This window comes from Taudactylus pleione, unplaced genomic scaffold (assembly GCF_031769625.1).
Source record: "Taudactylus pleione unplaced genomic scaffold, aTauple2 ptg000162l, whole genome shotgun sequence".
In the NCBI taxonomy this organism is placed as follows: Eukaryota; Metazoa; Chordata; class Amphibia; order Anura; family Myobatrachidae; genus Taudactylus; species Taudactylus pleione.
Genome location: NW_028284564.1, coordinates 8146773 through 8164222, shown reverse-complemented (window position 1 = coordinate 8164222; position 17450 = coordinate 8146773). Strand labels below are relative to the sequence as shown.

The 17450-nt window shown below is 41.7% G+C and overlaps 1 protein-coding gene across 2 annotated transcripts in view; it reads left to right on the top strand.

Moving 5' to 3' along the window:
• Positions 1 to 17151, top strand: part of MARCHF3 (membrane associated ring-CH-type finger 3) — a 243031-nt gene extending 225880 nt beyond the window's left edge. For both annotated transcript variants that reach the window (XM_088475164.1, XM_088475165.1), the window contains 2 exons: positions 13537 to 13746; positions 15604 to 17151. In XM_088475164.1, the coding sequence (XP_088331290.1) occupies positions 13537 to 13746; positions 15604 to 15762 (369 nt within the window). In that variant the 3' untranslated portion in view covers positions 15763 to 17151. The remainder of the gene's footprint in view (positions 1 to 13536; positions 13747 to 15603) is intronic.
• Positions 17152 to 17450: the final 299 nt, after the last annotated feature.

Here is a 17450-nt window from a genome sequence, read left to right as displayed (position 1 = left end):
CGCAGGCGGCGGGAAAAACGGGGGTTTCAAACAACACCTAGAGATAGGAAGGAACTGCCATGATAATTATATCGCTATATTAGATGGTAATAAGAATGTACGCAGTGCTAGGTACCTGTGAATGATGACACCCTATAATGCAGAACCAATGAATGGCTCAGTCTCTTTTGGGGACGACCTACGACCATTGATGCTAAAATAAAAACCAATCACAATAGAACACAAACAATATTTCATATTTAATGCTGGGCTTCTGTTATGTAATGCAGCACACAGCCACAACAATGTATTGGGAGAAACCTATGGTTCTGCTGTGTGATTTCTAATATTTGTTTATACATTTTCTACTATAAAATAATTAATAGTCATAAATGTCATGAACTTCAGCGCCTCTACTATTTGCTCACAGGCAAATCAGGAGCTGCCTAGTATCAGTGGAAGGAGCAGAGCTGCATGCAGAGGCTTTTCTGCATAGCTCCGAGCCATGTGTCAGGTAGATGTTATAAATATGCCCGCCATCAAATTAATACTATTCTCATTTTATATAGGCCAGATCCCACAACTAGCCTTGATAGCATGTGTGACCTGAGATCACGTATGCACAAAGCTGGCAGGGAGGAGGCGGCAGGGGGATCCGCTCAGATCCCTTTTTGTATCCCCAGAACCCCTTCCCATAGAAAGGAGCAGGGCTCCGAAAACAAGCGCCATCAGAAGATATGGCATATGCGTGTATTGCTTTCAGTTGGACACACAGGTCATTAGACAGGCTTCTTTCTAATGTTTAGCCTTTAATGATGTAATGTCATTATTACTCCCCAAATTCCCTAACTTGCTTGCCCCTCAGTTATATATTTCCAGCTTTTATTTAAAAGTTAGGTTATTTCCCTGCACACTCAGGACCTATATGCAGTTCCCATTTTCCAACCCATACCATAGTTTTCAGTTGACTTCCTTGCCACCCAGCCCCACCCGGTCACTATGGCCATCTTCAGACATTCCAGGCTTTGAAGCCAACTCCATTCATGGGTCTGATATTTTGGACAGAGTCAGTCTCTGTTCTGTTCCTCCCCTCCCTCCTCATCTGTCTCAATCCATCTCTTCCTGTAGACAGGGGTTGTTTGCACACTAATTCCACCTCCTTACAGAGCTTTAAGTTCTACTAGTCCTTCTTTATTTGTCTCCATTTTATATAAGCCGTAATGATCCCTAAACTAATCTTTTTGAATACTAGGGGTCTCGATTGTGCCTGTAATAGATTTACTTTGTTTCTCACACTGAACCAACTTGGGGTGATGTAGTCTTTTTGCAGGAGCCCCACTTTTCTGGTGCCTGTCATCCTGAACTTAAATCTACACATTATTCAAACATCTACCATGCTTATGATACAGAGCATAAAAAGGTGTTGCTATATTATTTGCTTATTACCTTATCCTTGTTATTTCCAGTATTGTCCAGGACCACGAAAGGAGATTTTTTTTTTAGCCTTGTGGGTGTCCTTAACAGCATTCCCTACACCCTGGTAAATATCTAGGCCCCTAAAAAGAACCAGTCTTGTTTCTGCCGTGCTCTGGATGAACACATCTCTCTGTATCTGACAGGTTTAAACCCTTCACAGAGTGTCTTCCGTTGGCTCTGTGGCTTTCTTTCTGCACTCCTCGCACACCAACTCTTATTTCACATATGGGGGTCAGAGAATCCTTGCCCAGGGACTACACTTTTTATTCCCCAATCCATGATGTCTACCCCAGACTTAACATGATTTTTCTCAGTGTGAAACCAGCCCACATAACAAAGAGCTCCACATCTTTCTTATAAATGACTTTGTCCCAACGAATAATTAGGGCCACTACTGTAGTGTCGTCTACAAATATTATCATTGTATTAGATAGACTCTGAATTTGAAATGCAATCAGATGTGTTCCAATAACGTAAAAAGGGGCTTACAACACACCCCTGAGGGGCTCCTGTATTTAACATAAGCTCAAACGAAAATGCAACACCTGCCTTGACCAACTGTGGACAATCAGTTAAAAAAATCTAACAATCAATTACACATGGGCACCCCGCAGCTTGCCAATTAGCACAGCAGGTACCACGATATTAAAGGCAGAGATTAAATCCACAAACAATAACCTTGTATATGAATCTCCTTTCTTTAGATGACAGAGAACTTTGTGGAGAACCGTAACAACAGCATCCTCGGTCGATCTATTTGCTCTTTATGCAAACTGATGGTAATCAAGACCCACCTGGACGCCACTCTTAAGGCGCCCAAAATTATTTTCTCATAAAACTTTATGACAAATGAAGTGAAAGCAATGGGACAATAATCATTTAAACCAGATATCGACAATGTTTTAAGGATGAGGACAATCATGGTAGTTTTAAAACATCTTGTAATAACACACTGGGCGGAATTCAATTGATTACGCGGTCCGGATCTCCCGTCTAAAGTGACAGGAGATCGCGGGCCGCTATTCAATTGCTGCCGTTTTTCGCGCTGATCCCACCCATAGAGGTCAGGTTTACCTGCGTAAAGCAGCTAAACCCGACCAAAGTGCTGGGCGCGACCACGAAAAGTGATGTTTGGGCACCCAAACAGGTAACTTTTCGCACATTTCAGCTCTCATCCCCCAGGGGCTGCTAGCTGAAATGTAGTGCTGGCAGCTGATCGCGCCCGACAGGAGCAAGAATTGAATAGCTCCATCGGGCGCGATAGGCGCTAGAATCAATTGAATTCCGCCCACTGAGCTAATAGATTAAAAATCCTAATAAAAATACCCGCTAACTGGTCAGTGCACTCACGCAAAACCCTACTCAGAATATAATCAGGACCTGACATTCCTTTTACGTAGATATAGCCTAACATCGGACTCATCTACAGTATAAAAAACTTTCAGAAGGGAACATACATATTTTTGCTGCTGGGTTAGAATCAGTCTCTTCAAACCTTGCTTAAACTCATCTGCAGAGGGGTCACCTACAGTACGTTATATGCCTAATTCCCTGCCACATAGATCTTGAATCACCAGATTACTGAAATGTATTAATACACTCATGGCTGGATTAATGCTTGTGGGGTCCCAAAACAAATTAGTTGTGAGACCCCATCAATAAAATTGACGCTCTACCGCCACCACTGCTATGTCCCTTACATTGTCTCTTTACTCTCCAGTGTCAGATGGTAGCCCTGCTTAATTTTCCGGGTGACTGGCCACTCTTCCCAAGTCCAGCCACCAATGACCAGCGAACCTTTCAAGGCAGCCTCTTGTGCACCTGGCCTCCTCTTTTGTCCAGCTCACTCCTCCACCCCTGCAGAACACAAAATTACAAAACGTGCTCTGCACATGCGTGTCCACGGTGTGTATATGTGCTTCCCTATGTGTATATGTACCTCCCTGTATGCTCTGTATTGTGCTTCCCCCCATATGTCCTGAATTGTGCCGCCCCTTTCTGTATTTTATTTTACTTTGCTCATCAACACCCCCTTCATCTCTAAATTTTGTAATGTGCTCCAAACACAGCCCCTGATCTATGTGTTTTTTAATGTCCCCTCCCCCCAAAGTGTTCTGTACTGAGCTCCCATCTGTTTTGTTAACTTCACCGCACTCCTAGTCTGTAAATTCTTAAATGTAGTCCACACTAACCCCTACACCAGAAGTTTCCAAACTCGGTCCTCAAGGCACCCTAACAGTCCTGGTTTTAAGGATATCCATGGTTGACCACAGGTGACTTAATTAGTACCTCAGTCAATTTGATTTGACCACCTGTGCTCAACCTTGGATATTTCTAAAACCTGAACTGTAGGCGTGCCTTGAGGACTTATTTTGGAAACCTCTACCTTACACCCATCCTCTGCAAGTGTACAAAGGTGTGTTCCCCCCCAAAACTCTCTGTCGGTAATTAAATGTCCTCCCAACCCCAGCTATGCTGTGCTCCAGCACCAGATTTACTCACCCATCACTGTACCTTCTTCCCAGCAACATCACAAGACATGATGTAGTACACTGCGATGCAGTCGTAAGCCGGCCAGTGAGGGTGCAAAGTGAGGGTGGGTAGGGTCGGGCAATAATTGTCCCTGGGCGACCATCCTGTCCACCCCGCCTATATTCCAGCCCTGAATACCACAACACTAGGCCCCACATAACATTAACTCCATACAAATGTCCTAGCTGGGGATGGGGACTTTAGTAGGTAGGGCTTCCCCCTATCTACTAAACATCCCCCACCCACCCCCTCCAGCCCACAATAGTTTTCGCCAGGTTTCTCTAGCAAAGGCTTCTCCAAAGATTGGCAGATGAAGAATGTACACGGCATGACAGCTTATGATTTCTGGTTGATAGGAGAAAAAAAAAAAACATTAAACTGCACTAAAAAAACTCCCTCAGGGAGATCTCCCAGACCAGTCAGAAAATAAATGAAAAAAAAAGTGAAATTCTTAATTTTATTAAAATTTTATTTTCTTCACAGTACTGCGTAATATTAAAATGTCAGATTGAATTTATGTTATATACAGTCTTACATTTATTTTTATTAAATAGATCTTTATTTTATTGCTTTTGCCAATCCGATGTGTTTAGACACAGCACCATATTTGAATCAAATAATACCCTTTTGCGCCTTTGGTTTTGTGATCAAGATGATAACATACAGAATGGCCCTGTCATATCCGTTTCTGTCACACAAAAAATATTCAATAAACACTGACACACAGGTGCAGATCCAGCGCTGCCCAAGGTCAGAGATTTACATTTCATCTAACATTGAATAGGTATCTAATTACAGTGAATCTAATGCCCAAAGCACAGTAATATATTCTGGAATATTTTCATTATAAGCTTGTTAGAAACTCCTACATAATTGTGCTAAATATTCTGCCACAATAACAGCTTCAAAGCTCTGTTCAAGCCATTGTTACAAAGCAACAAAGTAGAAATGTTGGATATTTCCCTGCATACTGTATATCCATGAGCTAATATTAGCTACATACACAGTGATTAGAGTTCTATTTTTTATTTAATCATGGTATAAAAGAAAAACACATAAATACACAGTGCAATGTATATGGGAAAACAGGAATGCCTCATAACTATAAGTAAATGTAAATTAATAAATGTATTTTTTTGTGCTGTACCTGTATCGTGTGAGGTCTCTGACATATTAGGAAGAGTGTTTGTGATTCTAAAGCCATGGAAACTCTGAACGTTTTACAGATAGCTCTTTCACCTCAAATAAATGTAATAAAACAATAATATTAATCTATCTTCAGTAGATAAAAATAATCATTTACCATAGTCATTTGTTGCCTGCTTAGAAAGTTTTCATTTCTAAACTATGGCAAATATGGGCCTATTTATGATAGGGAGAAAAGTCCTTTCCCCCTGCCGGTGAGAATTATCGCCATGTATCGCTACTTCTGTGTAAGCCTATTTAACAGAGACAGCGGCAGTAAAAGTACCACCACAGCCCACTTTTATTAAAGCCATTTCAGGATTGTAATGGCAGAGGAGAATACGTGAAGAATACTTGAAGAGATGCTTTATTTAAATAAAGCCTTTTTTCATATTGAATGCTCAGAATTAAATAATATATATATGGCCTGGGTTTAAATCTTCAAGTTATTAAGTTTTATTGTGTGATGTCATCCAAATCCATCCAGTGGAAGGCCCAGAACAGGCTCCCTCGGGTCAAAGTTCTGCCCGGCACACTCCGCCGTGAGGCCCGACCGGTACCCCAACCACTCCATTAGGCATCCCGGACCAATTGCCACCTCCCGGGGTCATAGTTCTGCCCAGTATCCCCAGGTCAAAGTTCTGCCCAGCGTACACCAACAGGAGGTCCGTCCAGGTTCTCAGCTCCCTAGTATGTGTTCTGGGATCCAGTGTTACCACTCGGTGAAGTTTTCATCCAAATCCATCTAGTGGGAGGCTCAGAACAGGCTCCCGGGTCAAAGTTCTGCCCAGCGTACACCAATGGGAAGTCCGACTAGATCCTAACCCACCTAACACTTGGCCAGGATCCAAGTGGTCCACCACGTGTTGGTTGAATCTCAATCGGTGCAGGGGTGTCCGAATGCATAACCGGACAGACAAACAAACGGACCTATTAAGTTTATATATAAGATATGTAAATACACTATTTTCTATACAAGATTTGTCGCTATGTGGTCTAATAGCTTACTTTTTTGATACTAAACTATTTGAGATTTGCAACGGTTTCAGGGAGCCTCCTTGCCAAGCAAGTACTGTATGCTCCTGTACACTGATGTCTACATGAGTGCCTGTATGCCCAAGGCTGGGTGATAAAATACAGGCAATTTGTGCCCAACAAGTTTTCTAATTTACTGGTGATGTGTGTTGCATTTCAGGATGTGTGTGCGCAGCTTTACAGGGGGTATGTGATGCGTTATAGGGGAACTGTGTGCAAGGATGTGTGCTGCATTATAAGGACGTGTGTGACAAATTGCATGAACCTGATGGAGAGAGTTAGAGGTGGTCATTTAAAATTCTAGAAAATAGTAGAGTGCAGCTTATTTTTAATGCACAGTACTGCCTATGTGAAAACATCGTGTGTTAGTGGGGTCATGTGTTAGAGAGCAGAATTATTGACAATATCTGCAAGCTTTTCTGTCACCATTGTAGATTTTTCTTTTCTGTAGCATTTTAATTCTCTCCAGCAGAAGTCCAGAGAGGAGATACAGCTGACCATTTAGAGGTCAGGCTCTTTACATAATTAGGCCCCACCTCCGTTGCGGCAAAATGCAACGAATAGCAGGTCCATGCGGAGGGGGTGGGGCTATCTCACCCCTCCATAGGGACTCACAATTCCCGGTAATTATCTCCCCATCTTACCCACATCACTAGGAAGTGGGCGGGATGCGGGAGATACACACACTCTTCCAGGTCTGCAGAGAACTATCCGAAAAATCTGGAGTCTCCCATAACTTCTGGGAGAGTAGGTAAGTATGATGTAGCAACTGCACATGTTTTTCAAAACCTAAATACTAGGTTCAAAGCACAGTATCCTGTCACTATACCCATAGTTTATATGTGCCGAACTATGTAACTGCTTTGGGGCTCATGCACAGTTGGGCGTGTCGGTTTTATGAAGCACCTCTCTGCTATCTGGCTCACATATATTCAGGTAATCCAATATTGTTTGGCAGCTATTGTCTTGTTAAATAGCCATGAATACTGGTTTTCTATCTCTACGACAATCGTCAGTAGAATACTTCTGTTATCATAGTCATTCTAAACATAGTGAATTTAAAGGGGTTCCCACTTTAAAAATCAATGACTTCCCTTCACAATAGTATTACCTTGTTGCAGTGTGCCAACCTAGGTGGTAATATACAGTTGCACGTAGGTTTGCAAATTTCTCCCCTGTAAATATACACAGACACAAATCCCATATTTGGAGTTTGCTTAGGCACATGTACAGTATTTTGCTTCCATTCCCTGCATGTACTGCACTTGCATGTGAAGCCCCTGATCTGTCACTCAAATCACAAGGGACAGCAACTGTTAGATGCATACAGCTGAAATCACTGGAGCAAGTTATGCCATCTCCTTGTCATGTACAATTACTGCACGGAAATGTACTTGCATTTAACTCTAAATCATGATCTACACTGTTGAGAATAACACACATACATGACAAATAGCTGTCATGGGACTTACTGTGTGCATTGAGATTGTTCTGATTCAGATAGATTTTTTACTTTTTGTACACAATGTTCTTATTTCTTTTCTTGTGCTTCTTAGAACATTCAGTCTTTAAGGGATTCCTGCACTTAATTTCAGTGCTTTTCTCTTAATTAAAGAACTCCAATGTGGGAGATGATAATGGCTTCACTTACGGTTATAGCTCTAATGAGATTCTTTAGTGTTATAATTAGAAATGAATTTTTGTACTTCACTTCTGTCCAAGAATTGTATAACTGTGCATAGTGGCTGCGAGGAATCTGCACAACCGTTTGGAAATATTACTTCGGGTTCGTGTGACATTTTAATTGGTGAATTAAAGTTTAGATATCCAACTATTTTGTCATTGATGTAAATACAAGGGAGAAAAGTAATTATGTTCTTTGCATATAGAGTACCTTATGCATTGTGGTAATGTGTTTTATGTGCCAACTGTGATGATTTCTATGTAAACAGAACACTTAAGAATGTATGACATAGTGGTATAATAGTTATGTAATTGGCTAAACATATGTACGTACTTACCTACCTTCTGGACCGCCACTCCAGGAGATCCCAGAGTAGGGGTCCAAGTGGCAACTGAGGGCATGAGATGATGTGATTGCCAACAATCCTTTTGTAATGCTGTGATTTGCGCCACTGCGCAATGGGGTCCAGATTCATAGCAAAACCCTTCATCAAAATTTCAAGGTAGTCTCCTATCTTGGGAGTACCCAAATAATCCGAGAGAGTATGCGTATGTAATAAGCCTGCAGTACGCTTGTTCCTAAGAAACTGCAATGTTACATTGTAATCACAACAATGCTGTTTTAATGATACATGCAGGGGATTAACTTTCAATTGTCTAGCCCAATAGGAACAGTGATGCTTGTTCATCCACTCCAGAGGGCCCTGCTCTTCTAAGCACGTGTCCAGTTGTTGTATGCAGATCCGTAACTAGACTTTTTGGTGCCCTGTGCCAGAGAGAGCATTGGTGCCCCCCCCCTTATTTTTCAAATAGGGAGATAAGATGTGCACCTGAAAAAGGACCATGGCCTCATGGGGAAGGGCCAGGGAAGAGTTAGGGGATGCCAGAAGGTGCTGGGGATAACAGAAGAAGAAGCTACAAGTGAGAATGATAATAGACAGGAAAATTGACAGGCCCAAACAGCGCCCCCTGCCCTGCGGTGCCCTGTGCCATGGCACAGGTCGCACCACCCTAGTTACAGCCCTGGTTGTATGTGTAGTGAAGCCCAGTGTGGCCTTCCATTTTTGGTCTGAAGTGAAAGCCCAAAAAGGCTTCACTACAGATAAACAAGCCTCAAGGCATGCACATAAGAGCTGCGGCCTCCAGAGCAATGGACCACTATCTGGTTCCATCACCGCTGTAGCCCATGGCAGCCTCCTGTGCTTCTCCGGCTGTATTTCCTACTATGGTTCAATGTGATAGAGGTGTGACTGCATGCATTTATAATGGGTGCAGGTTCTAGGCTCTATATACTATAACTGAAATAAGATAACGTACCACAGTGAGGTTCAAATGTATCTAAACTGTTGAAGCCAAGGCCTTCTATTACTACCATCAGCAGCTAAATGTGTAAGACTAGCAGCAGAATGTACCCTAATGGGTTTGGATGCAGGTCTAAAGCGGCCTCTAAGCAATAATCAGAGTCTGATTCATTGATCCAAGCCGTTCATGGTCTAAAGCAGGGGTGGGCAATAAGCGGCCCTCCAGCTGTTGTTGAACTACAAATACCAGCATGCATTGCAACATTTTTAGCATGGCCAAATAGCAAAACTATGGCAGGGCATGCTGGGATCTGTAGCTGGGGGGCCGCTTATTGTCCACTCCTAGTCTAAAGCATATACGTCAGGGCTTCAAGCAATCCAATGGGTAGTCTGGGTACAAAACAAAAGTAACGCCAAGCAGCAATCCATAGAATAGGCTAGGTTCAAACAGTCTAGAGAACAGTCAGGGCCAAAGCAGAGATCAGAACCAGGACAAGATACACAGATAGTAAGCATCACACAGGAACAGTGTGACTGCACCCATGTTTAGCACAACAATACTAGGCTCCATGTACTCTAAAGAGCAGGTAATTAATCAGGATGCTCCTAGCATAGATTTGCAGCACTTTGGTCATGTGATCACACATCACTGCCAGTCTTGCAGGCTGAGCAGGCGGGCATGGCGGTCTATGATAGCAGTGGAGTACTATCCTCTGCAAACTTGTCATTCACTCTCTGTTTGCTCAGTTAAACATGTACCTCCCTTTATGAACAGGTTTGCGAGGCGTTAGCCATGAACCTGCTTTTTATCTATAATAGCAAAGCAAATATTGGGCCTGATTATGAGTCAAATGCAAAGTGACTGTTTTTGCGTGAAGCCTGATTATGCTAATGCAAGATTCCTTACAGTTAATGCACAAATCTGCGCGTCTGCACTGATTTATTATTATTATCATCCTTTATTTTTATGGCGCCACAAGGGTTCCACAACGCCTTAAAAATGAGCAAAACAAGAAAGCAGTAACTTACACTGATCTTACACCAATGACTGCAATCGTCACCATTAGTATCAGCACTTGCACCAGCCACATGCTAAGTGCAAGAAATCCATCAGAAACAGGCTTCCCTTCTCCGTATGCACGACTGGAGCATAAGGGAGAAACTTACAAACATTAAAATGACAATCTCATGTTAATTGTCGGTTTACAAATACATATTCTTACATATGTACAGTGATTGTCTGATAATAGACACCAGTAACAATCTGCTCCAGTGACTTCCCTTGATACAGTAAATATACAGCTTAATTATAATGGGCCTGAATCTGATTCGGATATGGATCTCTCCTTACAGATGCAAATAGCACTTTTGATCAAACAGCGCATGCGCAGAAGTGAGGTTGCGCATGTTTGTCTGCCTACAAGTAAATTCGGAGTCTGTCAGGTCTCTTTTGATCTCATTTTGCGTGAAATGGGCTGAAAGTGGGCGGCAACACAGGATGTAGTTTATATGCCAGCTGTCTGGATGCCAGCGCTCAGAATGCCAACCTGATGCAAGAGATCTGTCTCGCTGGAGTGTCATGGACATAGGACCCAGTCAGAGACGCTCGCAAAAAGCGAGCGCTCGCTCTGAATCAGGGCAGCCGCTTTTTTTTTAACCTGGCCCCCTGGCCGCTTGCTAAGCTGTGGGTGACTACCCACAGCTTTTGCGAGCGGCCAGGTGATGGTCGCGATTATCGCGACCATCGGGCTTGCGACGAGACCCTTGTGGTAGGGTCTCGTCTGCCGCAAGCCCCAGTGAGCTTCCTGCTCAAATAGAGCAGGAAGCTCACTACTGACATCACGAGTGATGTCGGTAGGGCCGCCCACAAACAGTAGGCATTACTTCAGGAACACTTCCGTTTCACCAGCCACCCCCCCCTCCTCACCTACAAAACGGGGCGAGCTGTCGATCAACATCGACAGCCACCCCGTTTGTGGCGAGCCCCGGAGCGAGTGAATTTCTCACCCGCTGCGGGGATTGCGCACGTACGCGGCGCGTGCGCAGTGCCCCACTGAATGAGGTCCATAGTCCACCCTTTTATACATTATTATAAACAGCAAAACTTGGTTGAATACCTATAATGATGATAATTTCATTAGACTTATCTAGCTGGTGTATTAGCAGTAACCGTGCTGTCTCCAGGCTGTGCTACATGCTGTTCAGTTCACAACTGCTTGATATTGTTTGATGAATTAGCATGCTACACATATAATTTCTATAAGCTCCTGTGGCGTCTCAGATCTATTTTAAAATGCTATATATGATAGCCTGATATAGTTGAGTCAAGTGCTATTATGCATTATCATATCCTGACTTGACAAGTATGGGACAGATACCAATTACATATTTGATTTTCACTTTCTTTGAAATTCATCTTGTTAGTGATTCTGTGAGCTTATTGTGGCATGTGCTCTTCACTGTGCCACTGATAGTAATCCAACAGATTCATTTGCTTGTCTTGAAACAGGGCAGCCTTAAAATTGGCTTTTTGTGGAACTTTTTTGCATTTTTCTTATTCTGTAAATAAGTTAATAGCAATAGTGACATCTGGTGGCTGCAAGTGATATGTGCAGCTCTACAGCAGTTGTACTGTATGTGTATGGGACAGGGGTGCATACACAGTAGCAGTGTTGTAAGTGACTACATATAGAATATTGTTGTGATTGTACATCTCGCAGACTTCTAACCTGCTTTCTAACATTTCACCTTCATTATTTAAAAAAGAAAAAGGTGAATAAAATTAATATTAACATATTTCCTTTCTGCCTTCTAAATAGGGCCACCATCCACAGATAAGACAGATAGATGACTGTGCGGTATATATATGAGTATATAAGAATGTCAGTATAATTACTGATCGCATGCAGGGCAGCAGGTAATATACAGTGGAACAATAACTAATATAGCTACAGTACTGTATTTCTGAGTAGCAGACCAATGCTAGGTCATGTTCCTTGGATAGATCAGATTCCTTTACTTCTGTTATCTCATCTAACCACAGGCACCAATGAGCACTATTGATCCTATTTCTAGGCTAGTTACCAAGGTTGTAAAAGCGCTGCAGAACCTTTGTGGCGCCATATAAATATGTTTTTCAACTTGAATTAATGATGTCACTTTGAGTCACCCTGACTTAACTATAAATAAATAATACTATAAATAGTAGTTTTTGGAAACCTGTATATTTCAACTCAATTTCCAGACACAACAAGAACAGAGCATCATCTTGTATATTCTGAGCATTTCACAATACAATTGCACGTCAGTGTGTGCCATCTTATCGTCCCTCACAGAATTTTATTGCGCACGTTTGCTCCGCCAAGTTATTTCATGCTTCATTCCCACTTCCCAGTCCTTGGAGCTGCCCCCAAATAGCACCTGGCTTTGTAGGTTTTTGGATCCACTTGAAACTGCACAAGTAAAACGCCAGTTCAAAGTCTAGCTGGCTACCTCCTAAATCACTAATTATCATTGAGGGTGAGGGGATAACGGGACTGTCTTTATTACAGGTAACCTGTTGTGTTTGAAATGCGCTTTCCAGCCAAAGTCAACCAAGAAATGCAAAATGCACTCATTGTCCATGTAGGGTCTGACCTCCTTATGGTTGGGTAAAAGGCAAGTTTGAGAGTCTCCACAAACCAAGAAACATAAATGAATCTACTCCATACAGATCTCACTTAAATAATGTTATCCCATGAAAGCATGTTTTTGTGTGTAAGGGCCTGATTCAGAGATGGATGCAGTAGCACAGCCGCTGTGTCCTTGTACGTATGTTGCTGCCTGCATCTGCGATCCCGTACGTAGGAAACATGGCTCTGGCTGCCTGCATCTGCGATCCCGTACGTAGGAAACATGGCTCTGGCGTCTCTTTTCTTGTGCCCATTCTGCGGGACCATAGACTCACTCAGGACTGTGACAGGCGGATGATCTGTGAGCGATGCTGCGTCTGTGTACACAGGTGCTGTAACATCATATGCAGATGCTTGTATGTGCAAAGTCGCAGGTGGGCGTCAAAATACATCTCCCGGCAGCTGCGACATTTGCATATTTTCACCTAGCACACAGAGACAGACGCAATGCTATTAGCGTGTGACTCTGTATCAGGTCCTTAGTGTATATTTCACCATGCAGAGAAATATGCTCATTGAAAATATTGACATAAATGAATATAAGCCCTATCGTGACTAGTGACTACGATTAGGATGGTTTCCCATAATAGACAGGGTTTGTTAGGTTTAATTTATTATTCCACAAAGTCTATATTTTCGCTCAGTAAACTCGTCTTGTTGTGTTCTTTATGCAGTGGTTACGGAACCCTGGTCCCCAGCATGAGAAGAGGACCCTGTTTGGAGACATGGTGTGCTTCTTGTTCATTACACCGCTTGCCACTATCTCCGGTTGGCTGTGTCTGCGAGGGGCGGTGGATCATCTGCACTTCAGTAGCCGACTAGAAGCAGTTGGACTTATTGCACTCACTGTTGCACTCTTTACTATTTACCTCTTTTGGACACTTGTGAGTATTTCGCATTTCCTGTGTGACTCTTTTTTTCAATAACTTGTTTGTGGGGAAAAAACTGTGTTACAGCAAATAGACGGAGAAAACTGAAGGGACGTGGTGAGCCAGACAGGAAGCAGGGAAAAGTAAATGGATAATACATGGTCAATTCAAGTCAATGATATAATGTGTGACAGTAATCGGAAACTAACATCAGCCGGAGACACAGAATGATTCCAGTTTATGTTTTGTACCGTTTGCTCATTTCAAGCTGTCATATAGTTGGTCCATTGCACACATGACTTGGATCAATAAATAATCTGCCAAGTATATGGCAACGTACCTGTACATTTTTATCTTCACCTATTTATAAAATGAGTAATGAGAAAAATGTTTTGACATTGGCATCGAATTTTCTGTCTGTGAGACCCACTCCAGCAAACCGTGACACTACCAGTCTATAACTCAAGTCAATATAAAATACAGTCAATATAAAATACTGTAAGTCAATATAAAATACAGGTTATCGCTTGTACACAAAGATTCTGCTTACACGTGGTAGGGGGACAAGTCTTTATGCCATTCCTATTATAGTTTTCCTCCCATCATTGTTATCTATGTGTGTCACACTGTTTATCGGGTCCCCTGCAATGTAAACTTTGGTTGATTTTGTAAGCTGCCGCATCTTGGCGCGTTTAGGCCCGAAATTTAAAATGACAATAACATTAAAAGCAAAACATGGTGTGCTTTCCTTTTCAGATCACTGCTATTTTAAATTAGGCCTTAAATACACCACCGCTTAGTAAATTTACCCCTACTACTTACTTTGTAGATGTGTTTTTGGGACATTTTGTTGCTATTTTAACTTTTCTTCCATTTAATAGGCACTGAAATAATATAATAATAATACTGTAGGTGGGTACATACACATGGGAGGTCTAACATCTGGCCATGGTCTATTTCTCTGTGCTGTGTTCCCGAGGAGGAAGCATTATCTATTGATCACTAAGACTAAAGCGAGAACATGTTAGATAGATGACGGATACAGCATGTACCGTCGGTGTTCTCCCGGTAGCTCAGGATGAGGAACCACTGTAGGATGCCAGAGAGCGCTCTGTATCCTCTTACTGAAGGTTAGACTGACATGAGGACAGCATAAGAATTTAGTAAAGCCAGATAGCTGTCTATTGAGTTTACTAAAATGTAACAATGGAATTACTTGTTTACAAAAGTATATTTGGATAATAATAGGGATGTAATAACCAACTTTGGAAACATTTATTTATCATTGACTGCATTTTAGTTCATGGGACAATTGAGCATACTATTTAACTATTCAAATCATTTTAAATAAATGTCCAATGTAATAATAGAATGAGTTATCGTGCACATAGAATCTATTTTCTCTGCTATATTTGCAGATATTAACATCCCCCCACATGCATGGCCAAATAGAGCAGTCACCGTGATGCTTGGCATTCAGGTACAGTGGCTGACTCTCCTCCGGGCACTGTAGCTTGGTAGGCCATGGAGGATGACCACGTACAAAGGCCAATAGCGTTCCCCTCGTCCCTCAGCAAAATCATTTTCCAACATTACTGTCATTTGGAGGCCAAAGGCTGTGGTATTGTTCAAATACAATTATATAAAGTTACAAAGGGAGAGAGATACAGTGGGGAGAGGTAAAGTACCAACCAATCAGCTCCTGTCATTTTTCAAACAGCCTGTAAAGTGACAGAAGCTGATTGGTAGGTACTTTATCTCAATCCACTTTATCTCTCTAAGGCTCAGTACATCTCCCCCAATATGTTTTGATCGATAACGGTCATACATTTACATCTGCAAATTATAAAGCTGTATTTTCTTTCTTTCCAGGTGTCATTTAGATACCACTGTAGATTATACAATGAATGGCGTCGGACCAATCAGAGGGTTATTCTGGTGATCCCTAAATCGATCAATTTACCTTCCAATCAGCAGTCGTTATTGGGTCTGCACTCACTGAAACGGAATTCAAAAGAGACTATAGTGTGATGAGAGATGACCTAGGACTTGTCTTGCAGTAACATGCACTGTAGCACTAGCTCTCTCTTCTGTCACTTGGACTTCATTCAGAGACTGTTACCCCCTAACATGGATATATATAATCTCCATTTCCTGGAAGACTTCATTTTACTTTAAGCAATGAATGCTGTAATTATGTGTTTGCTAACTTGCCAAACCTGTTCATTTAGCTAGGGTATCTTGTGTACCCTTCTGAAATGCAGCTGCCTTTACCTTTCTGTTTTGTTATCTTATGACATTATAAGTACACTTTTTTACTCCATATATTTTATTTTGGAAGTTCTTTTTTATAGCGGTTTAAGGTAAGATATGTTTTAAAGTGTACCATATTGCCCACTGACAATGCATCAGTTTGGGCTGAACCAATATTCATGTTAATGCAGCCCTGTAATCATACTCAGAATGTCCGGGAGTTCCCTCACACTTTCAGGAGCCGCACTACTTCCCCAGTAACGTTGGCTGTTTTAGGGTTTTATGTCATACATGCAAATCACAGCATTGCATAAAGGGTGAGTGAATTCACGTAGGCAAGTATGCCTTTCATTTACTAATTACTAATATACTTCCCAACTGTCCTGATCTTGGTGGGACTGTTCCGATTTGCAGAACAATAAATGGGCAGAGTTTCAACCAAAATTGGGCGTTTGTTTCTGTCCGGATTGAGGCAGGGTTTGGGCAGGTCAGGGACGGGGCTTATTTTAACTCATTTTGTTTGTCTAAATGTTGAGAAGTATATATACTAGTGATGTCACTGGTTACCTCATCCCTAGTTCCTAGAGAATGACATATGCTGGATATTGGTTCAGTGCACAAAATGGCCGCCTCTGCACTGTGTGGGCAGCATGTTCATGTACAAAGTGAAAGCATACAATTTAGCACAATGTTTTTCTCCAGTGACACATATGCAGCCATCTTTGTTATTATGATTTTTTTTTTCTTTGTTTGTTTTCAAGACATTTTGTACAAATATATTTATGGTTTCTAAAATATTTTTTTAAAACTACTATTTTTTTTTTTCCAATCCTTGCATTTAAAGGATATGTCGATGTAAATTATTCTAACATTAATCTCTTTGGTTCATTTTCATTGTTTACTTGGTTGTAATGCTGAAAGTTACGAACTTGCTTCTGATTGGACAATGTTTAACTTAAACGTTTGCTCAAAAAGAAAAAGAGATACATTTATATTCTGAACAAGTCCACTTAGTAACCGGAGTGCTTTAGATCTTGTCATTATACTTTGTCACAAGCCCTGTTTGGGAGATGGATACGCAAAGGAAATAAACATTTTGAACAGTTTTTCACATATACCTTATGAGTTATTATAAGACTGTATATTATTTAAGTAATAAATTCTCCATAAAACGATTGTCTGACATCTTCATTATTGTGTCTCTCAAAGAAAGAGAAAGTCTAAAATGCTAAATCTGTTTTAATAGCAAAATGTGTGGTGTCTAATGCATTCCTATGTGGTGAATGTAACCTCAATACACTGTGCTGGTTTAAGAAGGAACAAACTTAGGCCCTGATTCAGAGCCGGACGCTCTGACAGAGCGCTTGCTCTGAATCAGGGCTGGCCCTCTGTTTTTTTTTAGCGGCCTCCTGGCCGCTCGCATAGCTGTGGGTGACCACCCACAGCTATAGTGAGCGGCCAAAAAG